Source organism: Haliotis cracherodii, unplaced genomic scaffold (genome assembly GCF_022045235.1).
Source record: "Haliotis cracherodii isolate W230 unplaced genomic scaffold, xgHalCrac1.p SCAF_4, whole genome shotgun sequence".
NCBI classification, from domain to species: Eukaryota; Metazoa; Mollusca; class Gastropoda; order Lepetellida; family Haliotidae; genus Haliotis; species Haliotis cracherodii.
The window spans coordinates 68,327,133-68,343,072 of record NW_027266297.1 but is presented as its reverse complement, the minus strand read 5'-3'; the positions used below and the strand labels follow the sequence as shown (position 1 = coordinate 68,343,072).

General features: G+C 40.0%; 2 protein-coding genes across 2 annotated transcripts; one reads left to right on the top strand and one right to left on the bottom strand.

Annotated features, from left to right (window-relative positions):
- Window positions 1-4,577: 4,577 nt before the first annotated feature.
- LOC139478705 (eukaryotic translation initiation factor 3 subunit H-like) lies at window positions 4,578-10,441 on the bottom strand. Its single transcript, XM_071261293.1, has 6 exons — window positions 10,367-10,441; window positions 8,952-9,108; window positions 8,064-8,231; window positions 6,266-6,515; window positions 5,515-5,650; window positions 4,578-5,236 (listed from the first exon to the last, which is right to left on the bottom strand). The coding sequence occupies exons 1-6, from the start codon at window positions 10,427-10,429 to the stop codon at window positions 5,018-5,020; spliced, it is 993 nt and encodes a 330-aa protein (XP_071117394.1). The 5' UTR covers window positions 10,430-10,441; the 3' UTR covers window positions 4,578-5,017.
- Window positions 10,442-11,532: 1,091 nt separating this feature from the next.
- LOC139479092 (rRNA-processing protein UTP23 homolog) lies at window positions 11,533-14,529 on the top strand. Its single transcript, XM_071261850.1, has 4 exons — window positions 11,533-11,611; window positions 11,877-12,105; window positions 13,091-13,233; window positions 14,147-14,529. The coding sequence occupies exons 2-4, from the start codon at window positions 11,889-11,891 to the stop codon at window positions 14,522-14,524; spliced, it is 738 nt and encodes a 245-aa protein (XP_071117951.1). The 5' UTR covers window positions 11,533-11,611; window positions 11,877-11,888; the 3' UTR covers window positions 14,525-14,529.
- Window positions 14,530-15,940: the final 1,411 nt, after the last annotated feature.

Genomic DNA, 15,940 nt, shown 5'->3' with positions numbered 1-15,940 from the left:
TTCGCAATTCCAGCCTCGCTCAGCAAGGGTGGAAACTGGACTTATGTAGTCCCTTGCCTCTGGAAGATGCAATTTGCATGAATAAGAAAGAAATATTTCTCCCAGTATTGATGTTACTGGTTAGCAGTATTCAAGATCCACTGCCATTAAACGGTCCACAAACACTCATCTTCTGTCATTGTGAGAAGGAAGTATCTGTGAAGTTACTTGGGAGTTGAAACAGCGTCCTAATTGTACCCTGCTTCCTGGTAAGACTTGGGTTATCTACCCCCGCAAGCACAACCCGCACACGATATTCCATCAGTGTGTCGGTACAGGCTGTATTCCTGATAAGACTTGGGTTATCTACCCCCGCAAGCACAACCTGTACAGGATATTCCATCAGTGTGTCGGTACAGGCTGTATCCCTGGGTGAGATTTAGCATCTCATTTGTGCATGGTCAATAGAGATTACCGTATTCGACGTAATAAGCGCCCACGGCGATATTTGCTAATATATTTGCTAGTGAACAATCTCAGTTAGCACCCCTTCCAATTGATTAATGTACACAAGACTTATTTATTGTGTATAATACGCACTCGTATGTCACATGCACCCTTAATTATGGTCAATTAAATCCTGGAAAAATATATCTGTCGTATATAAACAAAACCATATCAAACCATGTCTTTTGTCGGCTGGACTGTACTTTTTCACCGCTTCAGATTTTCAGCGGGGGCACAGGTGGCCCAGTCGTCTAAGGCGCCGTGATTCGCAGTGCAGAGTTGCGTCCCTTGGGCACGCCAGAAACCTATGATTGTGGTTTCGAATCCCGGTTCACCCCGATTATGTTTCTAGGTTTGTCAGCACCATACCCGTGCTCGTGGGTTTCACCGAAGTGGTAAACGTCTGAGACCTGCATCACTTCGGGCTTTCCTCCCACATTAAGTTGACACGCCGTGATATAACTGGAATACTGTTAAAAGCGGTGTTAAACCCAACTCACTCACTCACTCACTCAATTTCTGATAAAATCCTAGGCTCTGTGCCACAAAGCCATCTTAGCGCTAAGGTGATTATAACTCCCATACTTTAACACTGGCTTACGATAGTCGTAGCACTAAGATCGCTTTGTGGAACGTTGCCCTGAACGATAACTTAAGATTACAGTACTAAACAAACTGATGATTATCAGTTTATATCATAAATATTGTAGTTGGGAATCTATTGTGCCACAGAAATAGCCTGAAGGCTAGATCAATGTTCCATGGTTTTCTGTCTATCTACTGCCGATATCGACAGCGCCACTAAACAGCAAGTGTGTAATAACTGACATGATGTCGGAAAAAGCAAATTTGAAAATAACATAATTAGGATACAATATATTTTGGAAATACTAATTATCAGTGGAGGCTTGGTTTTCCTTCAAACAGAATATAGATTATAAACATTATTTCTCCACAGCCCTTGGTCAGTGGCCCATGAAGTATATGTGCCTATATTATTGAGCAATATTGGTCCTGTATTTTCTCAAACAAGATATTTTTTACAGGTAATGGATTATGTATTTGAATCAGTCTGAAGATATTCTTTCTTCACACATGTCTTTTCTTTACAAATTTTGCTATAGTCCTTTCCCAATTATATTATTAGTATATATATGTTCAACATGAACAATTCGGATAAGTAATTTGACAATCACATAACCACTTGCTATTCAAGGTTATTTAAATGTATTGGCAAATGGGGCTAAGGAGAACCATGGCAGAACAAGAACTTCCTGTACAGAGTTATGTCCCTTACCTCCAAGACCCCCACTACACACCACACCCATAAGTTGTGTGCTTGAAAGCCCTGTGATGATGGAGTGACTTCTCCCATATGACCATGCTCGGATATGACATTCATCTCAAGCCGCTACTTCCAAGTCGCTCTTCAAGACACACTGGCCATATCATGGTTCACATTTTTAAGACTAATGAACCAGTTATTCGAGCTTGATTGAAGATGTTGATTATAAACTTCTAGTTTTAGAACGAGGTTAACTCTCCAGTATTTTTGATATTTTTATGTTTTGATGTGTTAATCATATTTATGAAGTCTCTAAGCTGGCTATCATTTTGAAACATTTTAACATGGACTCATTTTCACTCAACGTTAGGCCTACATGTGATGAATCATGAAGACCTTTCATTTTTAGCACACTGGGCTGAAAGTGAAGTGTGTTCTTGTCGTGGCCTGTTTGTCCCGTGTCTGGCTTGCCCGGGTCGTCTAATGTAAACATCTCAGAAACCACTGAATCAATGAAGCTGGAACTTCACACGTTCCCCCCAATAACTAAATTTGATCAAATCTGTTTTTCAACATGACAGCCATATTCGAAAACCTAATTCTGGCCAGTATTCATCCATTTTGTTCCAGATGTCATGAAATTTGGGATGTGTGTAGTTAGCATTTGGGCTCAAGACATGTTCCGTTTTTAACCATTATTTGAACCGTACACCTATATTCTCTCAAAGTGTATTTTTGGTTTGGTAAACATCATCTCTGCAATTACCAGATTGAGGAAGCCAAAACATTGGCATGGATGTTTCTTCTCTAGATGACCTCATATTACATGCAAATCGTTAAGATTATGTGGTATTGATAATGCCATATTATCTTGCGGAAGTATTTTGTGGAAAGTAAATGTAACTGTAAAATAGTTAACTTTTTCTTGCAGATTTAGAAACTTTGTTGAAATTTTGATACTTGTTCCATATTTCTTAATATTTTTGGCCTCAGTATTTGTACAGAATATGGGGCAGTCAGGTAGCCTAATGGTTAAAGCGTTCGCTTGTCACACCGAAGACCCAGGTACGATTTCCGACATGGGCACAATGTGTGAAGCCCATTTCTTGTGTCCCCCGCCATTATGTTGCTGGAATATTGCTAAAAGCGGCATAAAACCATACTCACTCACTCACTTATACAGAATATATTAATAGCAATGGCAACAGCAACTTTTGTTAAGGAGACACATTGTTAACATTTCCTACGGTTGACTACACATCTATGTGAGCTGCAGTGCCTTTGCACTATTTGATTTACTGATACATTGTATTTATATGCTTTAATTTAATTCATCATTTGATTGTTCATCCGATCAGCCAACTTGAAGCTACATACTTGAAACTTGGAATTGTTGGCTTTTTTAGTGTAGAGAGTGTCACATACATTGAACTCGCTGTGCATTATGGCTTCATGCTGAGCTCACTTTAATGTTGTGGACAAGGAACCGACCATAGCAACATGACATTTCATTCTCCACAACATCGGATTCAGGACATGAGGGGGCAGTGGTGTAGCCAAGTGGTTAAGGTGTTCGCACCCCACACTAAGACGTGGTTCTAGTCCCCACATGAAACTCACACTTGGTGTCCCAGCAGTCTTTGTTTCTAAGCCAAAGTGGCATAAACGTATTCTGGAATTTAATAACGTTTTTGATGTTAGTGAGGTTCTTAACACTGCAATATTTTAAGTGTCAAGAAGAGGCCGGTCAAACCTGTGGCAGATAACATGAGCACCACAATCCATGGTGCAAGGGCAGGATGCCACACAATCAGGCAGGTCACAAACCTTGTTTTAGTTGCAGGGGAGATTTTCTAGCCCTGAAGCCTCACACAGGTTTCTTAGGAGGGATTTTCCAACATTAAGAACTTGGAATGTTATCCCTAGTGTTGAATGTACATCAGCATTGTTATCTAATTGATAATTTGCCAAACCATGGATAAATATGGAGTATTTACATTATACGACAATCACTTGTAGAAAGTCTGTTGACAGCATCAACTTTGACATCCGCAGACATTTTGGAAAATGATGTTAATATACTGATGGAAACAAATACAGCTACACATTGAAGCAGAAGAGTGAGTGAGTGAGTATGGTTTTACGCCGCTTTTAGCATTATACTAGCAACATCATGGCACGTAAAGCAGAAGAAAAAATATTGTTGCATCAATGTGATTTCTTCATAGACACAAACATTTCTCAAAAACCTCATACAGGATACATGCAAGATGTCCCATCTAATAAATGAAAGCCTTCTGTTCCCTTATTTTCTGCCATCAGTATAGTTCCCACTTGAGCTTCAGTTGCCTGAAGAATGACCCTTTGGGCAAATGCAGTATTTGTCAGCAGAGCAGTGTGAATGAATCAGGTTTGTTGTTGGGGATTTCACCACAAGGGGTTGGGCATTGTTTGTCTTTTTTTTGTTGCAAGTTTTGTATTTTTGGATTTTGCTCTTATTTTGATGAACAGAACTACGAAGGTGCTCAGATAACCTTCAACACATGTACTTGTTCATACCAATAAACAAGGAATAATCTGGACTGTGTTGTGTCTTTGCATGGTGGCCTATTGGATCACAATATACTTGTTAAGAATTAGTCATCTTCCAATCTCATTAGAATCAGATCCGAGTTCTCGCTATCTCTAAACGAAGATCCGAGGTCATCCCAATACAGGTCACGTCAGAACGACCTTGAAACATGGCGGCCCTGCACATAGTTGAACACGCAACAATGAAAATGATTATAGGATTACTTTACTTTCATTTTTTCCATACAGAATTTTTTTTTGTATTATCTTAACAATGTACATGACAAAAGCAAAACAACCAAACATATTTTGGGACGTCCAGAAAATAGTCTGTTGTTAACACACGTCTTCCCATGTAAGACAGGACATTCATACACCTCATGAAAATATCACGCATATAGGTTTCATCACCTTACATGGGAGACTGTTTTGACAGCAAGAGTATCTTTTGAAAGAATCAAACTATATCTGACTGTTTGTGCTGATTCATGCATGGGTGCCCCGTACACGGCTCGATAGACAAGTCACACAGATTGTCCAACCTCCCCAGGCGTTCCAACTTCAATAATGGTTTGATGGTCGAAGATCAATGATAAAACAGCCTAAACTTCAATGTTGTCTTGATTCCAGATCCCCAAATAGTTGATGTGAAAAGTTTCTATCCTCCGCAGTCTGTTAACTGGATTTGGGCGCCTGTAAAGATTCTGCTAGAAATAGCTTTCCAATACTCTGTGAAGAGAACTCTGATATCTGTTTGGTGTAGTTGTCGATCTGCCCCGCCACCAGGAGGCAGTCCAGTCGGGGTGGCGGCTGGAGCGGCTTGAACAGCTTCGACAGGTCCTCCTCGGGCAGCGCCGCCTCACCTCGGGCCTGGCGGACTTGGTTCTCTTGTGTCTGTGAAAATGAGAGTGAGTGATGTCAGAGCATATCACGGTGATATGTCGGCCATTGCAAACCAGAGATATCAGCGGTTCACTGCATGATTAATTGTCAGGGTATAATAACACACCATAATGACTCATCCTCATGAGTTTTCTTACAGCAACCTCTTCTTCAATAAGACATCAAATAAAATAAAACATTTCCGCTGTAATACATAGTTGAGCAAGATCAACGAACCCCATGATTTCTCTCACCTCTCTACAAAGCTTCTCCATATAAAGCATGCTTACCCTTTTGAGAATGTGAGCCTGCTTTGCTTGTGTCTGTCTGAACTGCTGCCGCTGGAAATTCAGGTACTTGTTCGTATCCATGGCAACATCATCCACACACTCCATCAACTGTCGAAGATTCTTTTCTAACATGGAGCTACAAGGGACAAGGTTATCTTTAAGTTATGGTCCATATCAGCAGTGTTTCCATCAACTAGGTACAAATTCCTGAATCTGATTATGCTCAGCACTAAAACTTGTAAAATCTGTAGACTTGAGAATGCATGTGTTGTAGTAAGGTCTAGGTGGCCTTATTGTCATTGGAGCCCACTAAACTGGCTGATGAAACAACGAAGAAGGCATAATACTACAACATGTTTTGTTTGTTATTTAACGCCGCACTCAGTAATATTCCAGCTATATGACGACAGTCTGTAAAGAATCGAGTCTGGACCAGACAATCCAGTGATTGACATTATGAGCATCGATCATCAACTCATTTGGGATACGATGTCATGCATCATCAACCAAGTCAGCGAGCCTGACCACCGTATCCTGTAAGACGCCTCTTTTGACAAACATAGTCGCCTTTTACAACAAGCATGCTGAAGACCTATTCTACTCCAGATCTTCACGAGACTTCTGCACCATGTACAGATCTTATTTTATAGGACACTATAGGCTTAGACTCGGTGAATGCCCATATGCTCTACCATGGTACAACGACTTTAGATGTTCCCGATTTCCCGGACCTATTCAGTGCTGCACCCACCTGGTGGCCAGATCGAGGAAGGCAAACTCCTGGCTCTTCATCTTCTTGTCGTCCAGTTCGCACAGCAGGGCATTCACAAGGTGGGAGTTCTTCATCACCACGGGGATTTCCTCGAACATCTTCTCAAAGCTCATGTTGTGGCTGGTGATGCCCTCTGGGGTAAAGTCCCCCTTGGCATAAAACTCCATCATCTCTGGCGTCAAGCGGTACGCCTTCAGCGATAGGAAGCCCTGGGTCGTCTTCAGGGGGTCTGCACAGGAAATTACATGGTAATACTTCTTCCAAGTGATCAGATTGGTGAGGTGAAATGGGATTTAACGTTGCGTCCAAGATTATTGCACTTATACATACAGAAATATGTAGTAAAATAAAATCCAAGTGTATCAAATACGCAACGAACATTACAGATACGCTACAAAAATATAACTTGTGCATATCATCAAAATATTGTGAAGTAACCCTGCATATTCGATTAGCAAATCAGCAACTTATTTTGAAATTATAAACGGTCATTCCGTCAACCATGCCAAACTCCACGATGACAGTTACATCATGATCATTCGCCATCACACTTTCTTGTGGAAGTATCGTGGTAACGTCCTATAAAGCTCTCGAAGCCCACACGACACCACTTTGCAGGGACTAGATGAATAGTGTCTTTAAATATTTTACTTAAATACCCACATGTGTACAAACTAGTGGGTAACAGAAATTTGAATACCCAGATAGAATTACTGATACCCAATGGTTTTAAAATGCATGGGTAAAATACCCACAACACCAAAAGCTTATCTGGAGCTCTGAATACTCATTATGAGAAATCCTCAATGTTACTGAGTTACCTTCATGGATATGAAAAAATGTAATGCCAAATCAGACTACACTGATCTAACCTCATAAAAGAACCCAGTTCAAATCTTTACACTATCTGTCCCTTGAATTTGCTTCAAGTGCCAAGGTATAAAAATATATTAAACAATGTTATTTATCAAAACTGAAATTACACCTATATTTGGTTAAACATGCTCACTGAATGTTGTTTGTTTGTTGTTTAATGCCAGAATGTCAAATCTGTTTCTCATAGCAATTGAAATACACAATGGCTCACGGACATCACCGAGAAAATTGTAATCATTGAAACAGGCTGACACAATTTTAATTTATTTCAATTTTATTCATTTTCCAAGTCAAGTTTGTTTGCTTTTGGTTTAATATAGCACTCTACAATATGTCGGGTATGGTGGCGGTCTATAAATAACCAAGTCAGGACCAGACAGTCCAGCTACTGACATCATGAGCAACGATCTACTCAATTGGGATATAGTGAAATCCATCAACCAAGTCAGTGAGCCTGATCCTGTTGTCGCCTCTTACAACAAGCATTGGTTGCTCAAGACCAATTCTAACCCAGATCTTCATGCATGTCATACGGTGATACACACTGCAATATAGGATCTCCATTTCAACACATACCAATACAAACAAATTGCCAGTAACCATCATTGTTTGTTTCGTTTATGTTGTTTAACGCGCACTCAGCAATATTCCAGCTATATGACGGCGGACTGCAAATAATCAAGTCCTGACGAGACAAGCATCGATCCACGCAATTGGGATATGATGACATGCATCAACCAAGTCAGTAAGCCTGACCACCTGATCCTGTTCGTCAACTCTTACGGCAAGCATAGTTGCCTTTTACAGCACTGGTTGCTGAAGACCTATTCTACAATGGACCTTCATGGGTCTAATAACCATCAATACATATGCCGATGTGAATCTTTATGACATCACATACCGTAGATAAGTACCACTGACTCCTCAATGGAGTGCTGGTAGTTGAACTGGGAGTCCAGGAGAGGGCGGTTGATGAAAGAACCGAAGTATGTGCTCTGATACCAGCCAACATGAAGATGGTCGATGTTGACATGACGAAGGTTCCTCATCATCTCCATTTGATACTGGACTGGAAGTGTCACAATTGGTATTAGTCTTTACAAAAGTAACACACTCACATCACCAATAACCAGGTACCATAGACACAGAAGGAAGTGTATCTGAGGGAAACACAAGCAGTGTTTAGGCAAGACATGCTAAATGATCACATTATGAAAGAAAACAAATCAACAATATTTGAGGGATGTGGTGCATATACAACCATATTTAAATCAATGTGACCATATTCAGAAAGGAGCGACTGAGTATGGTTTTAGTCCTCTTTTACAGGAACATCACAACCTGGAGACACCAGAAATGGGCTTCACGCAATGTGAATACTTTTGCAATCAAACAAAGGCCTTCTACACAACGAGCAAACACTTTAACTACGATTCTACCCCATCACCCATATCAGGGTAAGATAAGGCCACCAGTCATTAGACTAGCCCAAATATATCTGCCAATGGTTTGTTACGTTATGTGAACATGATAGACCAACAGTCTGAAAAGATTTGTTTGTTTGCTGTTTAAGCCCACACTCAGCAATATTGCAGCTATATGACGGCAGTCTGTAAATGATTTAGTCAGGACCAGACAATCCAGTGATTGTCATCAATCCACACAAATAGGATACAATGACATGCATCAACCAAGTCAGTGAGCCCGACCCTCCAATCCTGTTAGTCGCCTCTTATGACAAGCATAGTTACAGCAAACATGGAAAAGAGCTGCACATAACTCCTTCTACCTTCATCAAAGTCTTCCTCCTCGTTGTGTCTGGGGAAGGGGAAGCAGTTTGTGATCTCCAGCCTGTTCTCCACCACCAGCCCCAGCAGCACCCCCTGCACCAGGTCCGTGCCCCCTGCACCCTCCTCCTGGCAGTGCTTGATGATCTTCAGCACAACCTGCAACCAAACTCTCACTCTACAGGACATGCTCACTTTCTAAATTAGATCTGAGATAGGAACCTCTTCAGAAATGTAAATCACAAGCATCCTCAAATAGTTGTAACTTGCACATACATAAGTACCATTATCCCTAAAAGTCCCAAGGATCTGTTTGAAAGAAGAGAATTAAATAAGGTAGGAATACATACTCACAGTTGGTAACACTCACTGTACAGTTAACTAAGGTTTTAACAAACTCAAGGGGACCATTATTTTTAATTTGTTTTAACCATAGTTCATTATAAGCATAAATATATAGGGCATATATACAGCAAAAGGACAGGACCAAAAAACTGTTGTTTTATCTGTCAGTTCATTACAAGGAAGTTTGTTATAAACAAAGTCTACTGTATTAGTGTTGCGATAAAAATACAACAAAATTAATATTATCTGTCCTTAAGGGGCATACGCTCTTGCTGAGGCAGGGCAACAATTTGGGCCATAGCTGACCATGTTGACTGACAACACAGCGCTTCCTTGTAAACAAAGTTAGTGACAAGATTGAGCATATATTTATTATTTAATAGAAAAATTAGTCAGTCAAAATTCCCCTTGTATGTGATTGCTCTCAAAATCATGCTTGTTTTGCCCTTTGAAATACAGAAATGTAATAACTTAGTTACAGATCAGTAGTATTTGGAGGAGATGAAGACAAAAGTTAATGCTACAACTGCTCTTACCTTCAATAACAGTCTACCAGTACCACCTATTCCGATATTCAATAGTTACTGCCTTAATGTCAAATCTCGCAGTTTGATTTTCTTATGCTGTAATTTAAGCAATTACTTATTTGGTTGGGTTTATACAAACTAGGACCTGATACCAAAACAAGTCAGAAGAATTTTGATTTTGGTAGGTGGTACTCTCGAATACCAACATGCTGTATCAGTGAATGAGCCAGAGAAAAAATGTTAACGAAACATGAGACTAAAGCTGTTGATCAATGAAGACGTTACCGTGGACCGGACAAATTGCTACACTCCGACATGACGAGTCAGACAGAACAGAGTAGCAAAAAACCTACAGTATGGTTCATTAGTTTCCCTGGTTGATCATAATAATGTAGCCATGTAAGACTTCCTCCGGTACACCAGCTGCATATGTATGTCTAATCACTTCCTTCTGACAGGCTATAGAAAAATCAAACCATGGATGATTCCACATTATCATTAACTGAATGTATAAATTGATGTTTTGTAGCAGCCAGAATACTCACAAGGCCATCAATCTGTACATATTTTACCGGTGACGGCAACGTGCTCGCTCTGACGGTCGCCATTTTGACTGAGTAACTGCGCGAGCGCTTATCAGTAGATTTGACTGTCATTTCGTTTATGTTGCGCAAAACACTTTCCGTTCTATGAAGAGCCGTTTGTGCAATGGATTTCTTTGAGGTACTTTTTTCATTCATTTGTAACGTGCATTTGTTGCGTTTAGTGGTTTTATCAACCAGGGTCGGAACCTCAAAACCATACACAACAAGTAATTTCTAACTTACAAGAACAAAAGAAATTAAAGAATATGATATATGCTGTAATATATCAGCCTATCTTTACAAAATTCAGTACCACAATAGATCTAGGCACAATTTGTTGTCTGTTAGATAATGGCAGCATGATGAAAGTTTAAGATCACTCGAAAAAGTGAAAACGTATATATAGTCCAGGTATGTAGCTGCCCACGAAGCAGGTACGTAAACTCATCAACAGGTTTTTCTATTAAAACATATAAAACTTTACTTTTCGTTGTTGTTTTGGGGAGCAGTGTATAAACAGCCTGTTCAATGACTAGTGCCATTTCATTGTGAAAAGTGTATTGATATTTTAATATGACACTGGCTCAAGAGTCGACATATTACTGCGTAGTTACAAGCAGCGTCTGTATATTAATTATTACTTTGTCAATCGATAGTCTGAGTCGATACACGACACACTTTAATTAAACCAGTTAGGTAACGCTATCATAGTTAGGGCCATGTTGACCTTTAATTTTGACCATTAAAAAGATGGTCTCTGATTCCATATGGTGGTTCAAGATCTGGTCAACTTATAGATAAAAGTGGAAAATTTTGCATGAACGTATCAATATTCCAAAAAGGTTTGCAATTTGATGTTTTATTAAGATATAATTGACCGAGTATTTATAAACGGGAGACAATGTTGAGGTAGGTGACATAGACAGAGCCAAGTTTTATGATGAGACTGAACCCAGTTTGGAACTGTATTGCGTGGTTTGTAAGTAAATCTGACAAAGATTTTGTTTTTCGTCGTTACCAAATTTGTATCGATAAAACTTTATCATAAATTAATCGTCGTTACATTCATCTAAATGTTATTGACAGTTATTTATTTGACTGAAGTCGTTGTTGTTGATACCGGAAGTGCGAAGAGTTAATGAAACAAAATGTCTGCTTCCAACAGGCAACACATGTTCTGACAACAACATAACGGAATATCACAAGGTACTTGCTTTGTTCTGGAAGTTAATAGCTCTTTTAAAAATCCTTTCACAACCCACAAGTCGGAAGTCGGTATATCTTTACGAATCAGCTGGTTTTGAGTTTAATCCCTGATTTATCCATGGTATGGTGCTCATGTAATTTACGTATGTTGCAAGTTGTCTTCATTGAGCCAGATGTTTCAGATAGGCCTAAATCTATTTCATGCCCCAACGCACGTGCACATATTTGATTTTTTGCTGTTATTTTTGTGTCATTGTAATTTCAGGCTTCTTAAAAGATGAAGGTTAAAAGGGGAAAGCATGCACGTCGTATTCTGACGTTCTACAAGGGGAACTTCGGATTTGAGCCGCCCTTCAAGATTCTGGTTGATGGCACATTTTGTAAAGCGGCTCTCTCTTTCAAAGTTAACATAGCGGAGCAGGTTCCAAAGTATTTTGAATCTGAAGTGAAACTCATCACATCAGCATGTGTAATGGCTGAATGTGAATTGTTCGGTAGGTTGTACGTTGTATGTCAGCCCAGATTTAGTTTTACTGCAAGTAATGTTTGTTTGTTGTTTAACGCTGCGCTCAGCAACATACCAGCTATATGATCATGTAGATTATGGAATGAGACTAGTGTGACAAATGGCAGCAGGATCACTCGTGTGTGTCCATAGACTAAAGACATGAGACTCCATGCCTACAGGAACCTTCATAAGTGTCCATCTCCTATTCGACCCATTCCTTTCAGTTTTGTAATGTGTTAGGCATGATTAGGTAAATTTGCACAAAGATTAACACTGATGATGTGGCTCAGTCAGTTAGCTGTTGGGCTAACAATCCAAAGGTCGTGAGTTCGCGTCCAACAGACTCTCACAAACACTGGTTGTTGTGGCTCTCTATTCTATAGGTGCTCCCAGTTGTAAAGATGATGTTTGAATTTGTACTTTTCATACTTCGTAAATTCAAACATCATATTTTCTTCCTTTTCTGTCAAAGCATATTCCTTTGAATTGATATCAATGTCAGTAGAAAAAAAATATTGCAATGCAGACTGTATAATATGACATGTCTGTCACAGCAATATAAATATCAGGGATGTGAAATCTCCGTGGAAATGTGGAAAATCATGTGTTTTTTAAAACAGTAGTCCTCAGAAAAAATCATCTTCGTAAAAACATAATCAAAGATTTAAAAGAAACACTCCAAAAAATATTATCGTGTTTCCGGACAACCGTCGTGGATTGTCGTGTTTTTCGATCAGAGCTTTCAGCATCATATTTGCTTTTATTTTTATTCATGACACAATACTATTATCTGTGGATCATAGGTTTCTGGACATCATACGTTTTCTATCACGAATACTTGCACTATAACGATGGGTGTGGTGTCACACAGAAATTGTAAATACTCAGATGATGGCTTGTTTTTAAGATAATGTTGTCTTTTATAAGTGAATGAGATGTTTTACGTTTTTTTGTATGTGTCTGTGTTGCAGGGAGCGTCCTGTATGGACCCCTCAAGGTGTTGCGCCAGTACGAAGTCGCCAAGTGCGGGCACAAGAAGCCCGTCTCAGCTTCTCATTGTCTCAAGTCCCTCATCAGGAAGCGGAACAAACTCAAGTACATGCTTGCTACTCAGGTACAGTTGGTTGGTTAGATTGCCCTCAGCAATATTCCAGCCGCATGACGGCGGTCTGTAAATAATCAAGTCTGGACCAGACAATCCAGTGATTGATATCATGAGCATCGATCCACGCAATTGGGATGACATGCATCAACCAAGTCAGCGAGCCTGACCACCCGATCCTGTTAGTCGCCTCTTACGACAAGCATACTCGCCTTTTATGGCAAGCATGGGTTGCTGAAGACCTATTCTACCTCAGGTAAAGTTGAAAGTCTGCTCTTGATACCCATTTGCAAAAGTATTTTGAGGCATGATCTCTCGTCGCTTGATTAAAAATTGTTAGTGTATATAGGTTTTGTAATGACTGACATATTTCGTTATTTGCTGTAAGAGATCCCCATTGGTCATTGTGGAGTAGAACGGGTTCCTGATACCCCTGATAGCTGACATTGATGATCTGGTGCTTGTGATGAGCGACCTTGCTTTCAGGCCACTGAGATGTAGCCGGAATACTGCTGACTGTGGTGCAAAACACCATTCACTCTTTAATTATTCGAGATTCTATATGCTGAACAAATACACTTATATTGTATCCGACCCATGAAGATCCAGGGTAGAATAGGTCTTCAGCAACGCTGTTTTCAACTATGTCGTAGGAGGCGACTAACAGGACTGGGTGGTAAGGCTCGCTGACTTGGTTGTTGCGTGTCATCGTATCCCAATTGCGTAGATTGATGCTCATGATGTCAAGCACTGGATTGTCTGGTCCAGGATTGATTATTTACGGGCCGCCATCATATGGCTGGAATATTGCCGAGTGCAATGAAGCAACAAAGAAACATTGTATCCATGTATATGCAGGAGTACTTTGGGCACTGTTTCTAAAAGGCTCTATTACTCATTTTTATTGTATTTTCCTCTATACTAGGACCCAGATTTGACAGAGCTGTCACGAACGAAGCCGGGCATCCCACTCCTGTACATTGCTCACAACACCGTCACTATAGAAGCTCCGTCAGAGGCCTCCAAGGAAAAGGCTGCCAATGCCATGGCTGAAAAACTTGGCCCAACAGAATATGAACACAATGTGTTAACAAAGTTAAAACGTGAAGAGTTTGGGGAACAGGAGAAGAAGAAAAAGAAGAAGAAGATGAAGGGACCGAATCCCTTGTCTTGTAAATCTAAGAAACTTAAAGCTGGTCTTCATACGCCAATAAAAGAAAAGAAACATCGAAGAAAAAGGAAGCGTGTTAAAGTTGCTGAACATATCAGAGAACACTTTAAGCAGCAAATCCTGACCTCTTGACCTCCTGACCTCTTGACCTTATTTCACAGACATTGCAGAGTGGAACTCCTGACTCGGTGAACAGCTGATTTGGTGGTTTTATCTTCTTGCCAAATACATACACAAAACCTGTGAAGATCCTGGTAAGAATAGGTCTTCAGCAACCCATGCTTGTCATAAAAGGCGACTATGCTTGTAGTAAGAGGCGACTAATGGGATCGGGTGGTCAGGCTCGCTGACTTGGTTGATGCATGTCATTGTATCCCAATTGCCTTGATCGGTGCTCATGATGTCAGTCACTGGATTGTCTGGTCCAGACTCGATTATTTACAGACCGCTGTCATATAGCTGGAAAACTGCCGAGTGCAATGTTAAACAACAAGAAAGCAAACACAACATACATTAACAAATATCGTGTTCTATAAGTTCACATATTGTGAAGTTGTTGTTTTTTTCATGAAGATTTCCCCACTGATTCAACTCGCTGAAATACACACAGATATTCAAATGCTCCAAATCTCTGTTGCTGTGATACAGACTAATGATAAGAACAGTTCAAGTTCATCTTCCTGAGGCAAGGGAGTTAACTGAAATCAAAGTCCAGTATCCACCCTTGATGAACTTGGCTGGAATTTCGTGGCTCAATCGTAGCACCACCGTTCGACCACTCATATCACTTGCATTTGCTTCAAACAAAATGGCAGCGCCCAGTCAAGACAATCTGATCGATAGTCATGATCTATTTTGTAATAAAACATGTTTTACTGCGCAACGTGCATCAAATCACTTGAGCACCTTCATTAAAAACCTGAAAAGATCTAGAAATATCTGTCAACACACCAAATTGACGGTACACATGCTTTGCAAATCCTGCTATCAACTGAAATCTGCATACCAGTCGGCATGTTTATGAACGTGATACATAAGGCTATTTTGATTGGACTATGCGTAGACTTGTTAGCCCAGCAAAAATAGAAATTCCAGGCCAGGCTTGGGTGGAAACTGGACTTCTTTTCATCAGTAAACTCCCTTGCCTTGGTAAGATAGTAACTGGGTGAGGTTCAATCTCTCTTCATATGTGACTCATTCAAGATATAAAAACAAGACTGCAACACTGTCATTATGTGTGAAGGTGAAGATGATCTGTGATGTATTCAGAGCATTTATTCTGTGTTACTTGTTACAAAATAAAACAATTTTTACAACCATATTGAAGTCCATATGTTTTTTGAGAGCACTTTTTTCAGGTTTCGGAAGATAATCAAGCTTAAAGCACCTTGGAATATGAACAAAGGGTGCTGACAGTATGTGAGTGCATACTGGCAGGACACCCACATCTAGTCATGATGGTGTAGTTTTGTCCTAGAGATGCAAACATTGAACTTCCAGTCTGACACAAGACTATTTTGATATACATTTCACAACCCTTTTCAGAAT